General features: G+C 38.8%; 1 protein-coding gene across 1 annotated transcript in view; it reads left to right on the top strand.

The window, feature by feature from the left end:
* LOC308106245 (polycystin-1-like protein 2) overlaps positions 1-16,884 on the top strand; it is a 48,267-nt gene that overhangs the window by 8,081 nt on the left and 23,302 nt on the right. Inside the window, exons 5-24 of the mRNA XM_080457301.1 lie at positions 146-296; positions 2,439-2,668; positions 3,485-3,675; positions 4,889-5,105; positions 5,612-5,769; positions 6,088-6,217; positions 6,404-6,478; positions 6,777-6,972; positions 7,484-7,613; positions 7,967-8,120; positions 8,876-9,712; positions 9,862-10,007; positions 10,750-10,944; positions 11,900-12,046; positions 12,790-12,939; positions 13,013-13,137; positions 13,559-13,676; positions 14,205-14,336; positions 14,973-15,086; positions 16,083-16,197. Coding sequence (XP_080313427.1) covers positions 146-296; positions 2,439-2,668; positions 3,485-3,675; positions 4,889-5,105; positions 5,612-5,769; positions 6,088-6,217; positions 6,404-6,478; positions 6,777-6,972; positions 7,484-7,613; positions 7,967-8,120; positions 8,876-9,712; positions 9,862-10,007; positions 10,750-10,944; positions 11,900-12,046; positions 12,790-12,939; positions 13,013-13,137; positions 13,559-13,676; positions 14,205-14,336; positions 14,973-15,086; positions 16,083-16,197 — 3,711 coding nt within the window. The remainder of the gene's footprint in view (positions 1-145; positions 297-2,438; positions 2,669-3,484; positions 3,676-4,888; positions 5,106-5,611; positions 5,770-6,087; positions 6,218-6,403; positions 6,479-6,776; positions 6,973-7,483; positions 7,614-7,966; positions 8,121-8,875; positions 9,713-9,861; positions 10,008-10,749; positions 10,945-11,899; positions 12,047-12,789; positions 12,940-13,012; positions 13,138-13,558; positions 13,677-14,204; positions 14,337-14,972; positions 15,087-16,082; positions 16,198-16,884) is intronic.

The raw sequence follows: 16,884 nt of genomic DNA, 5'->3' as shown, positions 1-16,884 counted from the left end.
GATCCTGGAATTGTTAACAAGGGCAAAGACAGACATTTATATTTCTGACTAAGTTTGGACGTGTGAACTGGAACTTTAACTAACAATTACTCAGACACATAATAGATGCTCTCCTCACACATCTTGGGCCATTTCTTGCCCACAGGACTCAGATTATCAACGATCAAGCTGGCTGCTGTCTTTGATAATATCACCATCAGCATAAAGTGGCTCTACCAACCTTTGCAGGGTAATGCTACCTGCAAGCTGAGAACTGGAGATGGCCACATCATTGAACTTGTATACACTCCAGCTAGGTGAGCAAAATACGTGTATCAGTGATCAAGGTTGACTGAAAATAACACAAGAACTGTTGGTAATGTTTTACATGAAGTCTATGGTAGCTTCATTAGGCATTCTTTACACATTCATGGACTCAATAATACATTCATTAAAGTTACTAAAGGCTTAAGAACCACTTCATGTGGGTACTGTAACACCTTCCATAATGCATTTGAAAGATTTTGTTCATGAATATAATTCTAGATGTGAGCACAACTCTTTCATTCAAAACAGAATAATCACCAGCACTCACATAAATGTACTTAAGGTACCTTTCATTTAATCAGGCACAGGCAGCATACGTACACTGCAATACTAATTAAATAAAGCACTGTTTCTCAAAAGAGGGTACTTTGAACATTTTATTTTACTCTTATGATAACACATTGAAGAACTTTGCGTAAAAACCTGCTTGTCTGAAAGTGCTAAATAAAATAAAATAAATATTGACAAGCACAACTGTTGAATTGAAGGCAAGCAATACTTGGCCAGTATGCTGTATGTTTTAATACGTTTTATTTCAAACATGTTGACATAAAAATGTACTACATCTACTCAGGATGCACTAACTGCAACTCTTTCAGGTGTGCAGTCATACCCAGCCTAGGGCATTAACAGAATAATCGAATATTCGAATATTCGACTATCAAACCACTATTCGACCACTGTACATCAAAGTCGATTATTCTATTCGATTTTTTCTTTCAGGGGCTTTTCTACAGCAGACACGCAGCTGTGAGCTCTGGTGTGACGTCAACTCGCATTCCTTGAGTCGAGTCGTCAATGCCATTTTTTATCAAATCAATTAATCGAATATTCGAATACTTCCAGGTCGAATAATTCGAATGCTAAAAATCACTATTCGTGAATGCCCTATAGCCCAGAGTCCAGGTAGTATGGATCCAGGTGTGACTGCTTAAATGAAGAACTGATTATTTTATTACTTTCATATTTCATTTCAAATAAGAATTGGAATGAATGACCACTCCAAAAACTTGACATATGCGTGCTGTTATCAGTGATGTTTCACTGAAGCATAAGTGAGCACGACTCGAGTTTCAACAAGTAATTTATTTACTGGTTGCAGAGTTCAGAGAGTTCATTCATAACAGAAGAATGGCCAGCACTCACACAAATGTCCTTTAGTTACCTTTTATTTAATTAGGCGCAGTCAGCAAACATACACTGCCCGTGCCTAATTAAATAGAAGGTACTGTACCTAAAGGACATTTCTGTGAGTGCTGGTCATTCTTCTGTTTAGCCCAATGAATGCCAATGTGAATATGCAATAACCATACAAAAACAAAAAAAAACATTTTGATGAGTGAGGTTTCACGGGTGAGGTTCTAGTCTCTCAACAAAGCCGGATGCACCGCATGCATTCGAACCCCTATACACAGGTACTTTACCACTGACGTTTTTTATCATTGCTATTTTTTATCAATAATAAAACATTTGGATGATGGCACAATAATTGCAAAAGTTAAAAAAAAGTCAAACTTGTGTTTGAGAACAGCCCGCTTACAGTACAACCGCCTTTGTAAAGAACAAGAGTGCAAGAAACTCATAGTGTTGGCAATGGGATGATATGGACGAAGGTCAATAAGTGATATAGAGGCTGAGGTGTTTAAGTGTCCACATGAAATGATTTTCACACATAGAGAGACTCGCGGGCACTCATATTCATCAAGTAAAATCCTGACTTAATTTAACTCTGGACCCATTAACTCTCTTACTGCCAAGAACTTTTTGAAAAAAAAAGTTCAGAACCCAAGATATCATGATCTGAAGATTTGCTGCTCCATTCACTTCTTGGTTAACTTATTACTGAAAAAGGCTGTATCTCGGCTCCTGTGTACTTTTTTTTTTTACCATGTATTTTTGGCCCAGACATGTTATTTTCAAAGGCAGACAATTTGTGAAACCACACAGTGACACCCTGTGTGATTAGCAACCATCAGGGGATCGATCATACTGGAGATAAATATTCTGTGACTACTTCAAAAAGGTAAGAAAATAAAAAAATCGCTGTCAGTGGGCAAACGCGGACAGAAATAAGTCTGGCGGTGAGAGAGAATGACTCTCAGACTTTTGCTGTGATTGTCTTTGTTTCTCAGGTTGGAGCAGCACTTTTTCCACAACTATACCTTTCCGAGCGACTTTGAGGTGGAGGTGGAATGTGCCAGTAACGATGTCCATGCCACAGCTCAAGAAATCATTACCATCCAGGAGCCCATCGCAGGGGTTCTTGTCATAAAGTGTCACAGTGGGAATGTGTCATTAGATGCAGATGACTGTAAAGCCTTGTACGGTGCCCCGTTTCAAATTCAAGTGGAATTAGAAGCAGGTAAGAATTAAACTAGATCTAGTCTGACCATGTTAAAAGAGCTTGCAGTATTATTTAATTTTATCACTTGAATTTAAATGTGTTTGTTTTGGATGTGTTTATATCTCAGTAGCCTTTTTGTAACTAATGCATACTGTATCAATAAGCCATTATAAATGCCTCAAGAATGCATAATCAACAAGTTAATGTTAATAATATAATGTTGTGATATGTGTGCTAACAATACAGTATACAGTATAATAACAACAATATATAATACTGCTACCTGCTAGAAATAAATCAATGTATACAGCTTTAGCAGCCATGGAGAGTGTACTGTACAGAATATGAAGGGAGAAAGATGAGAGAAAGAGAGAAAACCTTCTCGCCGTGAGGCAACACTGCACTGCCCTAAGAGAGATGAATCTGGCATCAGTCGAATCACTATATCACAAACGCATAATCAATAGAGCAGGTAAAATAATCGCTGATGCCTCTCGCACCATGATGGATGTACCTGCACTTAGAGCACTTTGTCTATGTTTTGATGTTGCTGATGTGGAACTGAGCTAACCCGAGTTGCTGTACGCAAAGCAAATGCCAATTACCTAACCTTGGTTGTTTGGTCATTAGAGAGAACTGAACTAAACAGAACAGAACACAGATAGAGAGACAGAAAGTGGGATTTTAGAAGCTGCTTCTAAATACTAGTTGTTTGTGTATCTGCACCACATCACTAAATCAAATCTCTCTTATTGTACAGGCTGTGTATAAAGGGGATTTCGATTCAAAAGTTAAATAATTCATATTCTCTGTGTGCTGTCTCTCGTCTGGCAGGTACCAATGTGACCTACACACTCCAGCATGGAGCAATATTGTTGGCGAGTTCATCGGTGGTCGGAGGAATCACAGCAGAGAACATCACAGTGAGTCCAGAGATGATGAAGCTGCTGGCCCTGGGCTGCCACGTTCTGTGTCTTCATGCATCCAACAGGGTCACTAGCCCTCCAGAGACCACGGAATTGAAGGTGAATAAAGCAAAAATGTGAAATTATTCTTCGTGCAAACCCCCGCACATCTTCAGCCTCCAAGAAAAGTAAGAAGTGAAAACATAGAGATAAAAACAAGTCAGACATGAAAAACCTCTCAGTGTTATAAAATGTCAAAACATGTGATCAGTGTTAAAACTATATATTATATTTAATATGTGCATGGATAAAAGCACTAAGGAGTCAGGACAATCCTAGTCTGGGAGGCTTCGGCTCAAAGCCTGGACAGCAGGGGCGCGGCCACTGATTTCTGATTCAAATCAACAGCCAATAAAGAAAAGGGGGCGGGATCCACATGCAGTGGGTCTTACATGTAAATAGGAGCGACGGGAAGCAATTTCCCCTTGAGAAATTGCGGCCGCCATTGTTGTGTACTGCTGTTTGCCTCTCGTCGGACTTTTTAGACGAGTAGACCGGTAAGAGGCGTGTCCGCTCAGATTCTGAGCGCAACGCACATCCGGCCCACAGATAGCAGGGCTTTGGCCCAGAAGTTCCTTCGCCCCTCCCGTTTGTATGAGAGCGGGCGAAAACTTCTGGGAACTCAGATTAGGACAATCCTATTTAATCCTAAAATAAAACAGTAAAAGTGCCTGTGTAAGGTTAAAAGCAAAAGCAAGAGGCAGTAATGGCTTCAGGGTGCGGTAAGTTCAGAACTATACTGCAACATAGTCATAGGTGCGTGTACATCAGGACAGAATCCACAAAGCCGGCGGCCATTTTAGTCCGGGCAGTATGGTGACGTATGGCCTGTTCAGCAGCATGATGGCGGCCAGATAGGCAGTGGCTTGAACAGCCATTATTAAGACCTGTAACCAGGACGTGTTTAAAGCAGGTGAGCGATTTTTCCATAAGAGGAGAAATTGACGATGAGCAATAAAGGAGGCAAAAGAGATTATGATCCTTTGTTTAATATGCATTGTGACCGTCTGTCCACTGCAAGCTTGTAGATCTGCTATGTTTGCTATTTTTGGAAGATTTGGGGAAATTTTACAACATTTTGGAAAAATATGGAAAATAATGTCAGGCCCAAAATCGGGATGCCAGGTTGAAAGTGGTTAGACTGGCACAATAATCTTATGAATTGAATTTGAATTAGAAAAAAGAAAGAAAAAGCTCAAAGTCAAATTCATGAAAGAGGGATAGATGTATCTACAGTATAGGCATTGTTTTGTACTGTACCTCCTGTGTCCAGGTGTGTGTGTTGGAGCAACTCGCAGGCCTGCAGGCCTCTGTGATGGCAGAGGAGGGCCAGTGTCTGGGATCCTCTGCTCTCAACATTGTTGTTTCCCTGGAACGGGGGGCCCCTGCACTGCTCCTCTTCTCTCTGGCTGGAGACAGTGGCTCCAGACAGCGGCTACATGAAATGAATACACGGAAGCACATTTTTCAGATCACAAACACAATCCAAGGTACTGAATAACAAAAACTGAATCACTAAGCAGCTTTATCAAGTAATAAAGTAAGTGAATATATATATATATATATATATATATATATATATATATATATATATATATATATATATATATATATATATATATATATATATATATATATATATATATATCTTTGTGGGATTCTCTCCTGATTGGATGAAATTTGTAACCTACATGAAAATGTATTTTCTATTCATTAAAGAGTTGGAGAGATAAGCAGACTCCTGTTACACACTATAGCGATTACTATTACTATTATCGGAAAATAGAGCTTTAACTGTTTAAACATAAAACCTTACAGCATCTTTAAAAATATATTGCAAATTAGAAGCTTTTCCTAGCATCCCTTAGCACCTTTAATACATTGACATAAATTGATTATTATTGATTAATAGTAATGAGACTGAAGGTCTCAAGAATGTTTTTAAATTAATTTAGCAGTTGAACAATTCATCCTCAAATGTTTTTTTTTGTTACAGGATCTTTAGAAGTGAAACTCAGAGCCTGGAATGTCTTCTCATCGTTGGACGTAGATGTGGAAATGCATCACTTGGGTTCCTGTGCCACTCACTTCATCCCCAGATCAGACAGTTATGGAAGTGATTTGATGAACTTCAACCAGGAGGATAGTGGGCCGGTAAATGAACCCTATAGCGTCCCTGTTTTGACTGGGCATGTCATAATAGGCAAATATTTGGGGAAAATAACCGATCTACAAGCTCACAACATGCCACAACGCGATGCATTGTGAGCTTGTAGGTTGGCTATTTTCGGCGAAAATGTTTTTGGAGGGGACCAAGTATAGACCTCTGGGGGACCCCGATCAACTGAAGAATCTAGGGTTTAAGTGGTTAATTATGCAAGACTTGAACTATTACGATCGCGATTCCAGCATTTATTTAGACTATAGAGTTGTTCATGACTGAGATTTGTTTTCATTTGTTTTCATTTTCAGAGAGAGGAACAAGTCCGAGTTCTCCGATCCATAAACTCTGAAGAGTATAAAATCGTTGCAGAGTATTCTGATTCCGGTTCAGAATCTGGTTCAGATTCTTCTGATTCAGGTTCACATTCATCAAATTCAGGTTAAGATACTACAGATTCAGGCTCAGGTTCCACAGATTCAGGTTCACATTCTACAGATTCGGGTTCAGATTCTTCTGATTCAGTTTCACATTCTTCAAATTCGGGTTCAGATTCTTCAGATTCAATTTCACATTTCTTGAAATTCAGGTTAAGATTCCTCTAATTCAGTTTCACATTCTTCACAGGAGCCATCACTCTTAAATTACAGGGTGTATATCCTGAACAGGACGACGACGACTACAGAGAAGAATGGTCATGCTGTAAGACGTTTGTATTTCCTCTCTACAATACTATGGCAGATTGTATACACCCACGTGTGAATTTATTTGTCGAAATGTATAGTGGCATGCACAAAAAGGGCCAGTGTTCTCCTGGAAGGGGAGGGGTTGTCACTTTAGGTTCTTTTGCTCAAATGACCACAAGGGCCATCTGAAAATCTCATCAGCGTAACGTGGGGAAATAGTAATCCTTCTGTTAAATATATGCATTGTTGTTTATTACTATTATCTACTGTACGGTTTCATTAGCATGATTAATTTTCTTTTCTTTAACCCACAGCCAACCCTTGTACTTGCCAAGGAACATGGCTGGGATTGACCCACACTATTATAAGACGCTGTCTACCAAAGCCATTTGAGTATTCTAGATACTACTTTGCTGTGACAAGGAAGGATAACAATCGTCTGCAACATATGCGATCTAAATGCATTACTTATAAACCACCTCAGTGGCCACCCACTTTAGTTGAGTTGAGGTATTTATTTGCATACAATGCATGTTTTCAATTCATATTATTGCTGTCTTAAATCAACATTTTCCAAAACATATGGACACAATTTGCTCTTTTCAAGATAATGTCACTTGATTTGATAAATTATTGAAACAAGATATAGTTGTTATATATAGTTTCCCTCCCTGTTTAAGGTTTTAAGACTTAGTTGGATCCTCCCTCACTACCACATGCTTCCCACCCATTGTGGGAAGACAATATTCAGTAATAGCTAACTTTGTCTCAGAGGGGGTGAGCTGTCTAAGTGTATGGGTAGCCGTGTAACGCACAATGATTCTTTGAATAGATGATAGACCATACATTTGTGATGAAGAATAAGGTTGCCAATAACATTACAAATCTGTCTAGAAATGTGTCAGTGTCAATCACAGTATGCATTCTCTTTGTGTTTAAAATACTGTATCAACATTTAATTTGGGTCCATGTTAAATAAATAATGTATTTATCTGTTATCCCATAACTGTTTTAATTTCAGATGCACACAGGGTTGTAACCCAGTGAATCACAGAACTGATATTAAAATCGAGCTGAATTGTAAGCAAGCACATAATTGTCCAACAGTGGAATGGCATATTGAGGATCCACGAAATACAAATAATTGGGATGTAAGTCTCACAAATTACTAATTTACTTTCACAGTATTTGGTCGAGGCTGTTCAGTGATTTAGTTGGAACAGCAGAAGATGCTTGACCTCAGCATTAGAATCAAGGTGCAAAAGGATCCAAGCTAGTGTCCAGAGGACTCCAGACAGTATAACCATGATTCCGCATGCAGTTATCATATTCAAATGCTTGAAACATAAGAGACAAGAGTCAAGAGAGCGCAGTATTTTCTAAACAAATCTGTATCTAGCTCATTAATTTGATGACACTGACGGTTTTGAACATTAGAAGAATAAAGGTGATCAAATCAATTCTCAATTAAACACCTTTTTAAACACTTGTATTCCTTTTACAGCAGAATATCCCAGGGCATGTGAAACTTTGCTACACAAGAAGAGGGACAAGACCACTGACTAACAAAAAAAATGGAGGATCTGAATACATATTACCAGAATCTAAGATTATCCCTGCCATTAATAATGGGCTGAATATAAAGATTGTGGCTTATGGTGAGTATGTATTATACAATAAAGTGTGGTGGAATCACATAAATAATAGCCTGGCATGGCCAGACTAATATCACTGCGTAGATATTAGTCTGGAATCTCTGTGTGGAACCTGCATTTCCGAGGGGCAAATTAAATTGATTGGTCCCTCACAACTTCGGAGGGTGAGAAATAAAATCTCTATTGAGAGGGGCCAGACCTAATCTGCCAAGGGCAATTTTTTTTGCAATGGCAGATTGGTCTGGAACCAGGCTACATAAATAACACCAAGGTTATTATAGTTAAATAAAACTACAGTAACTAAATGACAGAAACTAGAACAAATAAAATAAACTAACACAAATCATAGAGAAATGTTCTCAGCTTTAGTCTTTGTCAATATTTCATACATAAACCTAATATTTTAGGTCTTATCTTATCTTGCAATATTAAAAAAATTCTTTAAAAATACAAAACATAGCAGATCTACAAGCGATGCAATGCGTTGTGAGCTTGTTGATCTCAGCCTTTATACAAAATCAAAATTAAACAATCAAACCCGCTTTAAAAACGAATCGAAACTAAACTGAAATTTGAAAAAAAAGAAAAGAAATGAAAATAAAAACGAATGGCAAATGCAGTACTATAATAACCTTGGTCAATACTGCTCTTTCACAAACTTAGAAGCAGATTTGATCCTCTGATCCTCCTTCGATCCTCTTTGAAATATCAAATGCCTTGTACACAAATACACATAATTGTTGTCTCATATACTATAGGGAAGGATGTTGACGATGTTGAGGGGTACACCACCTTAACCATTCTGACAGTGACAACACCTGTGAATCCAAACCAACCTGCTGGAGTCACTGTGAATCCAAACCAACCTGGAGGCCCTGTGAATCCAAACCAACCTGGAGTCACTGTGAATCCAAACCAACCTGGAGGCCCTGTGAATCCAAACCAACCTGGAGGCCCTGTGAATCCAAACCAACCTGGAGTCACTGTGAATCCAAACCAACCTGCTGGAGTCACTGTGAATCCAAACCAACCTGGAGTCACTGTGAATCCAAACCAACCTGGAGGCCCTGTGAATCCAAACCAACCTGGAGTCACTGTGAATCCAAACCAACCTGCTGGAGTCACTGTGAATCCAAACCAACCTGGAGTCACTGTGAATCCAAACCAACCTGGAGGCCCTGTGAATCCAAACCAACCTGGAGTCACTGTGAATCCAAACCAACCTGGAGTCACTGTGAATCCAAACCAACCTGGAGTCACTGTGAATCCAAACCAACCTGGAGTCACTGTGAATCCAAACCAACCTGCTGGAGTCACTGTGAATCCAAACCAACCTGGAGTCACTGTGAATCCAAACCAACCTGCTGGAGTCACTGTGAATCCAAACCAACCTGGAGTCACTGTGAATCCAAACCAACCTGCTGGAGTCACTGTGAATCCAAACCAACCTGCTGGAGTCACTGTGAATCCAAACCAACCTGGCTTCTTTTGCACCCTTTCGCCTCCAAAGGGAACTATTCTCGATGTTTTCCATATAACCTGCATCATTAAAAGTCCATGTTCAGGCTGCCAGTATTGCTTCCAGACCGACGAGGGTAGGTACTCAAATTGGACATTTATGCAAATAATACCATTGTGGCTCGGATATACTGTACCTTCCTGAACCAGAATATGAATCAGAATCAGAATAATGTATGGGTCTTGTCATTCTTACTGTTTACAATACATTCCTTGTCATTTTCAGGTCAACATATACGATGTAGTAATGACAGTGAGATACAGTCGGTGTTCCTTCCTCATGGGCCTGCTATCTCCGACTACAATCTGAACATTGTGGCGACATTAAAAAATGGTAGTTCTACAAACACAACCTACATCATATCTACAGAGGTTTGTGCAAAACTCAACAAGTATTTTATGATGATTTTGCCATATCATGTTGTATGGTTTGTACAGAATGTGTTTGGAAGTTTAAGTAATGCCATTTTTATCTCATATTTCAAGTCAAGTATTTCTTAATTCAAGTAAAAAATAACAACAAGTAAATCACCAAAAATAAGCCACTGACATACGGTGTCAGTGACTTATCTTTGGTGATTTTGGCATGACATGAGTTCTGGTATAACAAAAGGTGAATAGCCTTTATTAAAACATGGCTGACACCTATTTTTGGCAGGAAACTGACATGCTGTCACCCTGCTGAAATGTGTAGACGTCAGCCATGTTCCAGTGACGAAGGCTTTTTAACTTTTGTTACGCATACAATTTTGCATTTTGCATATTTCTATATCCATAGACTCCAGAGAACGTTTCAACTTTTCAACTTTGGAGCTTTTTATAAGCAAGCATGAACCCAATCCTCCTGTTTGCTAGACAACTTTTAAGGGAACTAGTAAACAAAACTTAATCAACAAATGCCTATTAGATGACTCTTACTGTAAAAAAGAAAAAGCCTATTAAATGACTCTTACCGTTTGCTTAACCAGTATATAGTATGTATATCTACATTAAATGCTGCTGGAATATAAGCATAGAATTTAAGACATAATAACTTAAAATATGTTTGTTTGCTCATTCATTCATTCATTCATTCATTCATTCATTCATTCATTCATTCGTTTGTTCTCCTCAGGTGCAGGATATAGAAGCAGACTCTGGGTCCTCTTCACAAAAGCTTCAGTTAGCGAGGCAGTTGGTGAACGATACTGTGGCTCAGCTGCAGAAGCAAGGCCTACTGTCTGGGGAGACCCTGGGACAGATGTTCCGCTCTGTGTCCGATATACTCAACAGTCAATCCAATGAGGCAGATAAAGATGCTAGGCAAGAGGTACACTATAAGCATCCATATGAGTATGAACTTGAAGTATTACTTTAAAGACGGGGTGCCGTGATTTTCAGTGATTTTTTCACCCCCTAAAACATAATCATCAGGTATTATGGTTAAACTAGGAGGAAGATTTTTTTCAAAAAAGTGTACAGAAAGTGTTAAAATTATGTTTTTATGTGGGCACGCCTCCAGTTCATTAAGTATACCTGGTTCTCACCTTAGCACCTCCTCCACCACCTTAGCACCACCCACCTGTCCTAGTCCCTCCTCCTCCTCATGCCCACACCTGTTGTGTTATGATAATGAGGGGGAGGGTATAATTTTACTGTGTCATTAAAGCGTTGTTTTTCTATTGGCATGTTTGACCCTCAAGGTTTCAGCCTCCAGGAAGAAACTCAAAATAGTCAGAGAAGACATAAAACACCATAAAAACACTTAATGCTTAATGAAGTTCTATAAACCTCATAGACACATGAAAAAGTGCAAAACCATGGCACCACCTCTTTAACTGTTGGTCCAGATAATTTCAACCTGTTGTTTAGCGTTGAGAAAGGTAGTTGAGCAGACTTATTGCAGTAATCATTAAACCTGTTTACTGAACTTGGTTATTCGCAGTGTTGTATTGGTGATTTTGTTAGTGGTGGGACGCTATTTTAAAGACGTCACGTGCACATAGCTTAAAACCTACACTACAGGTCACACAATGGACAATTGATATGCATCTAGGCTCATTCATGCTGGTGTGACACCCGGCAGTCGGGAGCCTTTGTAAACTTTGTTGAGGTATGAATTAAGGGTTGTTTTAAATCAATGCGTGTGCGTGCGCGTGCTCCTGCTCAAAAAAGGGGTCGCACGGCGTGTTACCGCGTCCCAAGACCAATGCATCCCTGGTTATTCGGTAACATGGAATTTATAAATCAGCTACAAGCTTAGTTGTTTCAAATGTGTCTTGAAGGTGCGTGAGCAGATGCTGAACACTATTATCACCGCATTGGAGGAAGCTCCCATCAACTTCATCAAGTCTCCGCAGGAAGTGCAGGTGACAGCTAGAGCACTGGCTGGGATCATCAAGAAGGATTCTGAACTCAGCCTCTCTGCCCAGGTACACCCTAGCTATTGGACCTCCAGTTTGATACAATGTTTTATCTGTGGGACCCCAATCTACATTGTAAAATCACTTCATTTAACTGAAATGGAACCAATTTTTAACAAAAAATAAAACACCAATGCAAATAAAAAGGAAGAAAGGGTTAGGTGCTCAGTTGGGTGTAAGTGCCAGACAATGAAGAAGTTAATATTTCTAGAATTAATTGGTAGCCAGTCAAGCTTAAAGGTTCACTTTATTTAGTTTCCCATGGGAGAAATTCTTATTGGAGCCAGGAACTAAAAAAGCACAGAGAACAACATTACAAAACCAAACAAAAAGTGTGATGTGCTTATTGTGCTCATATTTTCTTGAACCAGTTATATGCACCAACTGCAGCTACTTTCTGCACCAACCTCAGTCAATGCCAAGAACTTTGACTGGGACAAGAGTATAATGAGTTACTCTATTTAGGTCATCATTGGATAAAAATGACCTTATTTTAGAGATGTTTGGCAGGTGAAGATTGAACAACACTCATCACTTGAGTAACCTGTTTGTAGGTCACTCTGTTGTGAAATGAGTATAGGCTACCACATGAGTCTAGTACTTCCCAGTAGCACAATAAAGCATTAGTATTGTCTTTGAAAGAGGCACATTTACAGTGTGAGCTTGTAGATCGGCTTAGAGGAAAAGCAGGAGAGGATAAACCGTATGGCATCTTTACTAAATGGTCGTTTCATGTTGTCCCTCACCAACAGAGAGAAGCGGCATCACTGGTTAAAAAGCTCAGCTTACGCCTTCGTGACCTTCCACATCCCGTGGATGTGGAAGATGGAAAGAAAGAAGTGCTCGATGCATCCAAGACCATTGTGGAGTCTGCAAGCAATATCCTGAGCTACGCCTCAGATGTGAGTGTTGGCGGTGGTGTTGAATACTGAGTAGTTGGCGCTTTCCCTTTGCTAAATAACATGTCCCTCACAGAAAAGCATCACCGATGACCTTCTCGGGGCTATGAACAACATCCAGAGTGCTTTGTTAAGAGGGACAAAAGTTCATGAGAAGGCAATCGTTGTTCATCAAGGTCTTATTCATGTGTTTGTCAAGAGGTGAGTGAAGCGCTCGCAGGTACTGTAACAATAGAGCCCTCAAGCTTTCTGTGTGAAAACGCTCTGTTCCCATTTAATACTACTTTTAAAAAAACGGCCACATTGGCAGACATCAAGTTAGGTGTGACGTCTGTAGCCTAAAGCTCTAATTAACTGTCAAACTGGCAGAATGTGAAATGTGTCCATTGTGCTTCAGCCACCCCAGAAATGGCTTGACAAGTTGACATAGCATTTCTCATTAAAAACAGTGGGTGTCCCTTAATGTTTCTGGTCATTGGTTTGAAGAAACAATTAAAAAGCCAAAGTGCAAATGAAAGAATGTCAATTTCCCCTCTGGAATAATCCAAGAATGCAACAGTTCAGACCGTAATAAAAGTATACCTTTAATATAAGTGTCTAATATGTGTGGCTTTCTCCCCAGAGTGGCTCCGGCAAATTTACAGACCGATTTTACCGTTCCTCATAATTCATCTGCTGGATTTTCACTTCCATACCTACCTTCTAATATAATTCCTCTAGATGATCCAGTAGATGTAAGAGTAAGTAAGTGTGCGTGTGTGTGTGCGTGTGCGTGCGTGCGCGCGTGTGCGTGCGTGCGCACGCGTGTGTGTGCGTGTGCATGTGTGTGTTAGGGCTGTCAAACGAATATTCGATATTCGAATATTATTCGAATATTGAATTAGGTATTCGAATATTATTCAAATATTGGGAAAATATGTATATTCGAATATGAAAATTAATATTCGAATATTAAAAAATATATATATTTTATTATTATTTTTATTTTGTTAATGTTTATTTGACAGGGACAATACAAAATATATGTTTTATTGGATCCGAGCACTCGATACATTGTTTTTTGTACTGTTTCTGTAAAAAAAAATATATATATATATATATTTATTTATTTTAAATAAAAATAATATATTTTTGAAAAATAATATTCGAATATATACGAATATCTGCCAATTTTTAAGACGAATATTCGAATATCATTTATGAGGAAAGTTGACAGCCCTAGTGTGTGTACAGAAGTGTGAGAGAAACATATACTTCCCTCTTTCCAGATGCTAAGTTTGAAGAAGAACCCTTTCTCCTGGAGTGAAAGTGGAAACATCAGTGGTGTAGTAGGTGCTCTGTCCCTCACCAGAGAGGACAGCTCAAGCATCCCCGTGGAGAACCTGGCGGAGGATATTGAGGTATTGAGGAATTCTATTTGATAAGGGACATTTCAGACAAATGTGTCTCAGTCCGAATGGTTATGGCAAACCATAACATATTTTTTTTAGATTTGAGCTAAAAATAATTATTTTACACTTTGGCTATTCAAAAATAGCAGATATACAAGCTCATAGCGCGGCACTCGGTGCCGCGCTATGAGCTTGAAGATCTGCTATTTTCGAAAAATCGAGAAAATTTGTGCAAATCTTTGAATATATACTGTTTTAAAGCGAACATTTTTAACTCAAATCTTTGCTTCTAGGGGTCCCTGGTACAAAATATTTTGAGATGGGGGTCCGCGGCCAAATACATATACATTTTGGGGTCCTTGACATTAAAAAGTTTGAAAACCACTGACATAGCAACATACGTATTTTCAAAAAACTGTTAGGATTTAGAAGACATTTTGTAGAATCGGAACCTCAGGCCGCTAGAACCCTAACCCTCAATATACCATTTTATGACACTATTACACCACCACTCTGCTACAGTATGTCCCTGATAAGATCCTCACGTTGAGTCTTGCCATTCTTGACTTACATCTTCAAATACAATGCCTTGTAAATATGTTTTTTTTTTTTTTTTTTTTTTTTTGCATTTCACATGGTCCACAGATTTTCTTGCCAAGGCTTCTGGAGATGGAGGTGAACAATACCCTTTTGGATCTGCGAAACTACAGCACAATGAAAATTAACATTACTTCATCTGACACTAGCCTGGTGTTAAAGGTTCTTTGACATTTTAATCATCATTTTAAATATTGAATGAATGTTATAATACTGTGTTTGCAAATGTACTCATATTTATCAATGACCGTAGAAATGATTCAGTGTTAAACTAGGACATCACCCCATTTTACCATTTCAACACACCATGTTAGTGTGTGTGTGTGTGTGTGTGTGTGTGTGTGTGTGTGTGTGTGTGTGTGTGTGTGTGTGTGTGTGTGTGGGGGTGTGTGTGTGTGTGTGTGTGTGTGTGTGTGTGTGTAGGTGTGAGGGCCTCTAGTTTAAAAAAAGCTGATCTACAAGTTCTCAACCCATCGGAGTGTGACGTGTTATGAGCTTGTAGATCGTCTATTTTCAAATAGCCGATGTATAAAGTGGTTAGACCTAAACTGGTTTTGATGCTATATTAACACATTTTGCTGGGGACCCCCTGGAACCCCCTGGAACCCCCTCAAGGACCCCTTGGCCCTGGGGGTCCCCTAACCCCACTTTGAGAACCACTGGTATAGCACATTTCAACAAGGCAATTCAACAGGCTTTACATAAGTATTAAGACAGCAAAATGAAGACATTTAAATTGAATACAATTAAGTAAAAAATATTTAAATAAAATTACAGTGCGGAAGAAGGATAAAAATAATATATATATATTTTTTAAACCCATTAAAAAGCAGCGGCAAATAGAAAGGGTTTTAGCTTTCATTTAAAAGAACTAAGAGTTGTAGTATACCTGCAGTTAGAAAAGATTTGGCACTTTTTGTCAAAAGAATGGTCAAAACATCGATGATCTAGGACTCTTCTAAATCTGGATCGGCATCGGACCCAAAGATCAGTCAGGCTTTAGTTTAAATATTGGTTAAAAAGTATTGATATTGCATGTTACAAAGCTCTGAACATTTGAGGAGATTTTAGTACATTTATGAAGAAAAACAAAACAAAAACAAAAGGGTCAGATTTTGTTGTGGAACTGTCTCTAACCATACTTGTATTCTTTTAAAGATGGAACCCTCAGTGGATCCTCTACCCTTCAAACTCTATCTGGGTCACGGGGACTATCCCACTGACACCAAGTACGTGGCCATGACTGAGATGCCTCATCAGGGAGAGACACAAGGTGACAAATCATTTTGTTTACAGCTTGGTGACATACTGATAACATACACCACTTTCACCCGGGCATCAGTGGTGTAAAGTAACTAAGTACATTTACTCAAGTACTGTTCTTAGGTACAATTTTGAGGTACTCTATATTCTATATTCTATACTTTTACTTCTACTCAACTACATCTCAGAGGCAAATATTGTACTTTTATTCCACTACAATTATTTGAAAACTTTAGTTACTAGTTACTTTTCAGATATAAATGATTACATTATAAAACATGCATTAACCACTTCAGCCCTATTTTATACCTTGGCTATTTTCAAACATTTTAGTACTTTTACTTCTGTTACTTTAAGTACATTTGGATACCAATACTTTTGTACTTTTACTCAAGTACATTTTTAATTCCGAACTTCTACACAGTATTTCTACATTGCAGTATTGATACTTTTACTTAAGTAAAGCAATTGAGTACTTTTTCCACCACTGCCGGGCATCACACATTTTCTGAACTCACAATAAATGAGTCACATCGGAATGTGTTGCGAGATGGAGTCTGGCTATTTCCGTTATATGTCGCACAATGAAGTATATATAGGGCTTAAGTGTTTAATACATTAGAAAACTGGCTTTGTGAGTGAGTCAGTCAGTCAGTTCTCTCTCTGTGTGTGCGTGTGCGTGTGTGTGTGTGTGTGT

The sequence above is a fragment of the Gymnoscopelus braueri genome (genome assembly GCF_963280865.1).
Source record: "Gymnoscopelus braueri genome assembly, chromosome: 18".
Classification (NCBI taxonomy): domain Eukaryota; kingdom Metazoa; phylum Chordata; class Actinopteri; order Myctophiformes; family Myctophidae; genus Gymnoscopelus; species Gymnoscopelus braueri.
Note: the sequence above shows the minus strand (reverse complement) of the source record. Positions and strands in the feature narration are given on the sequence as shown.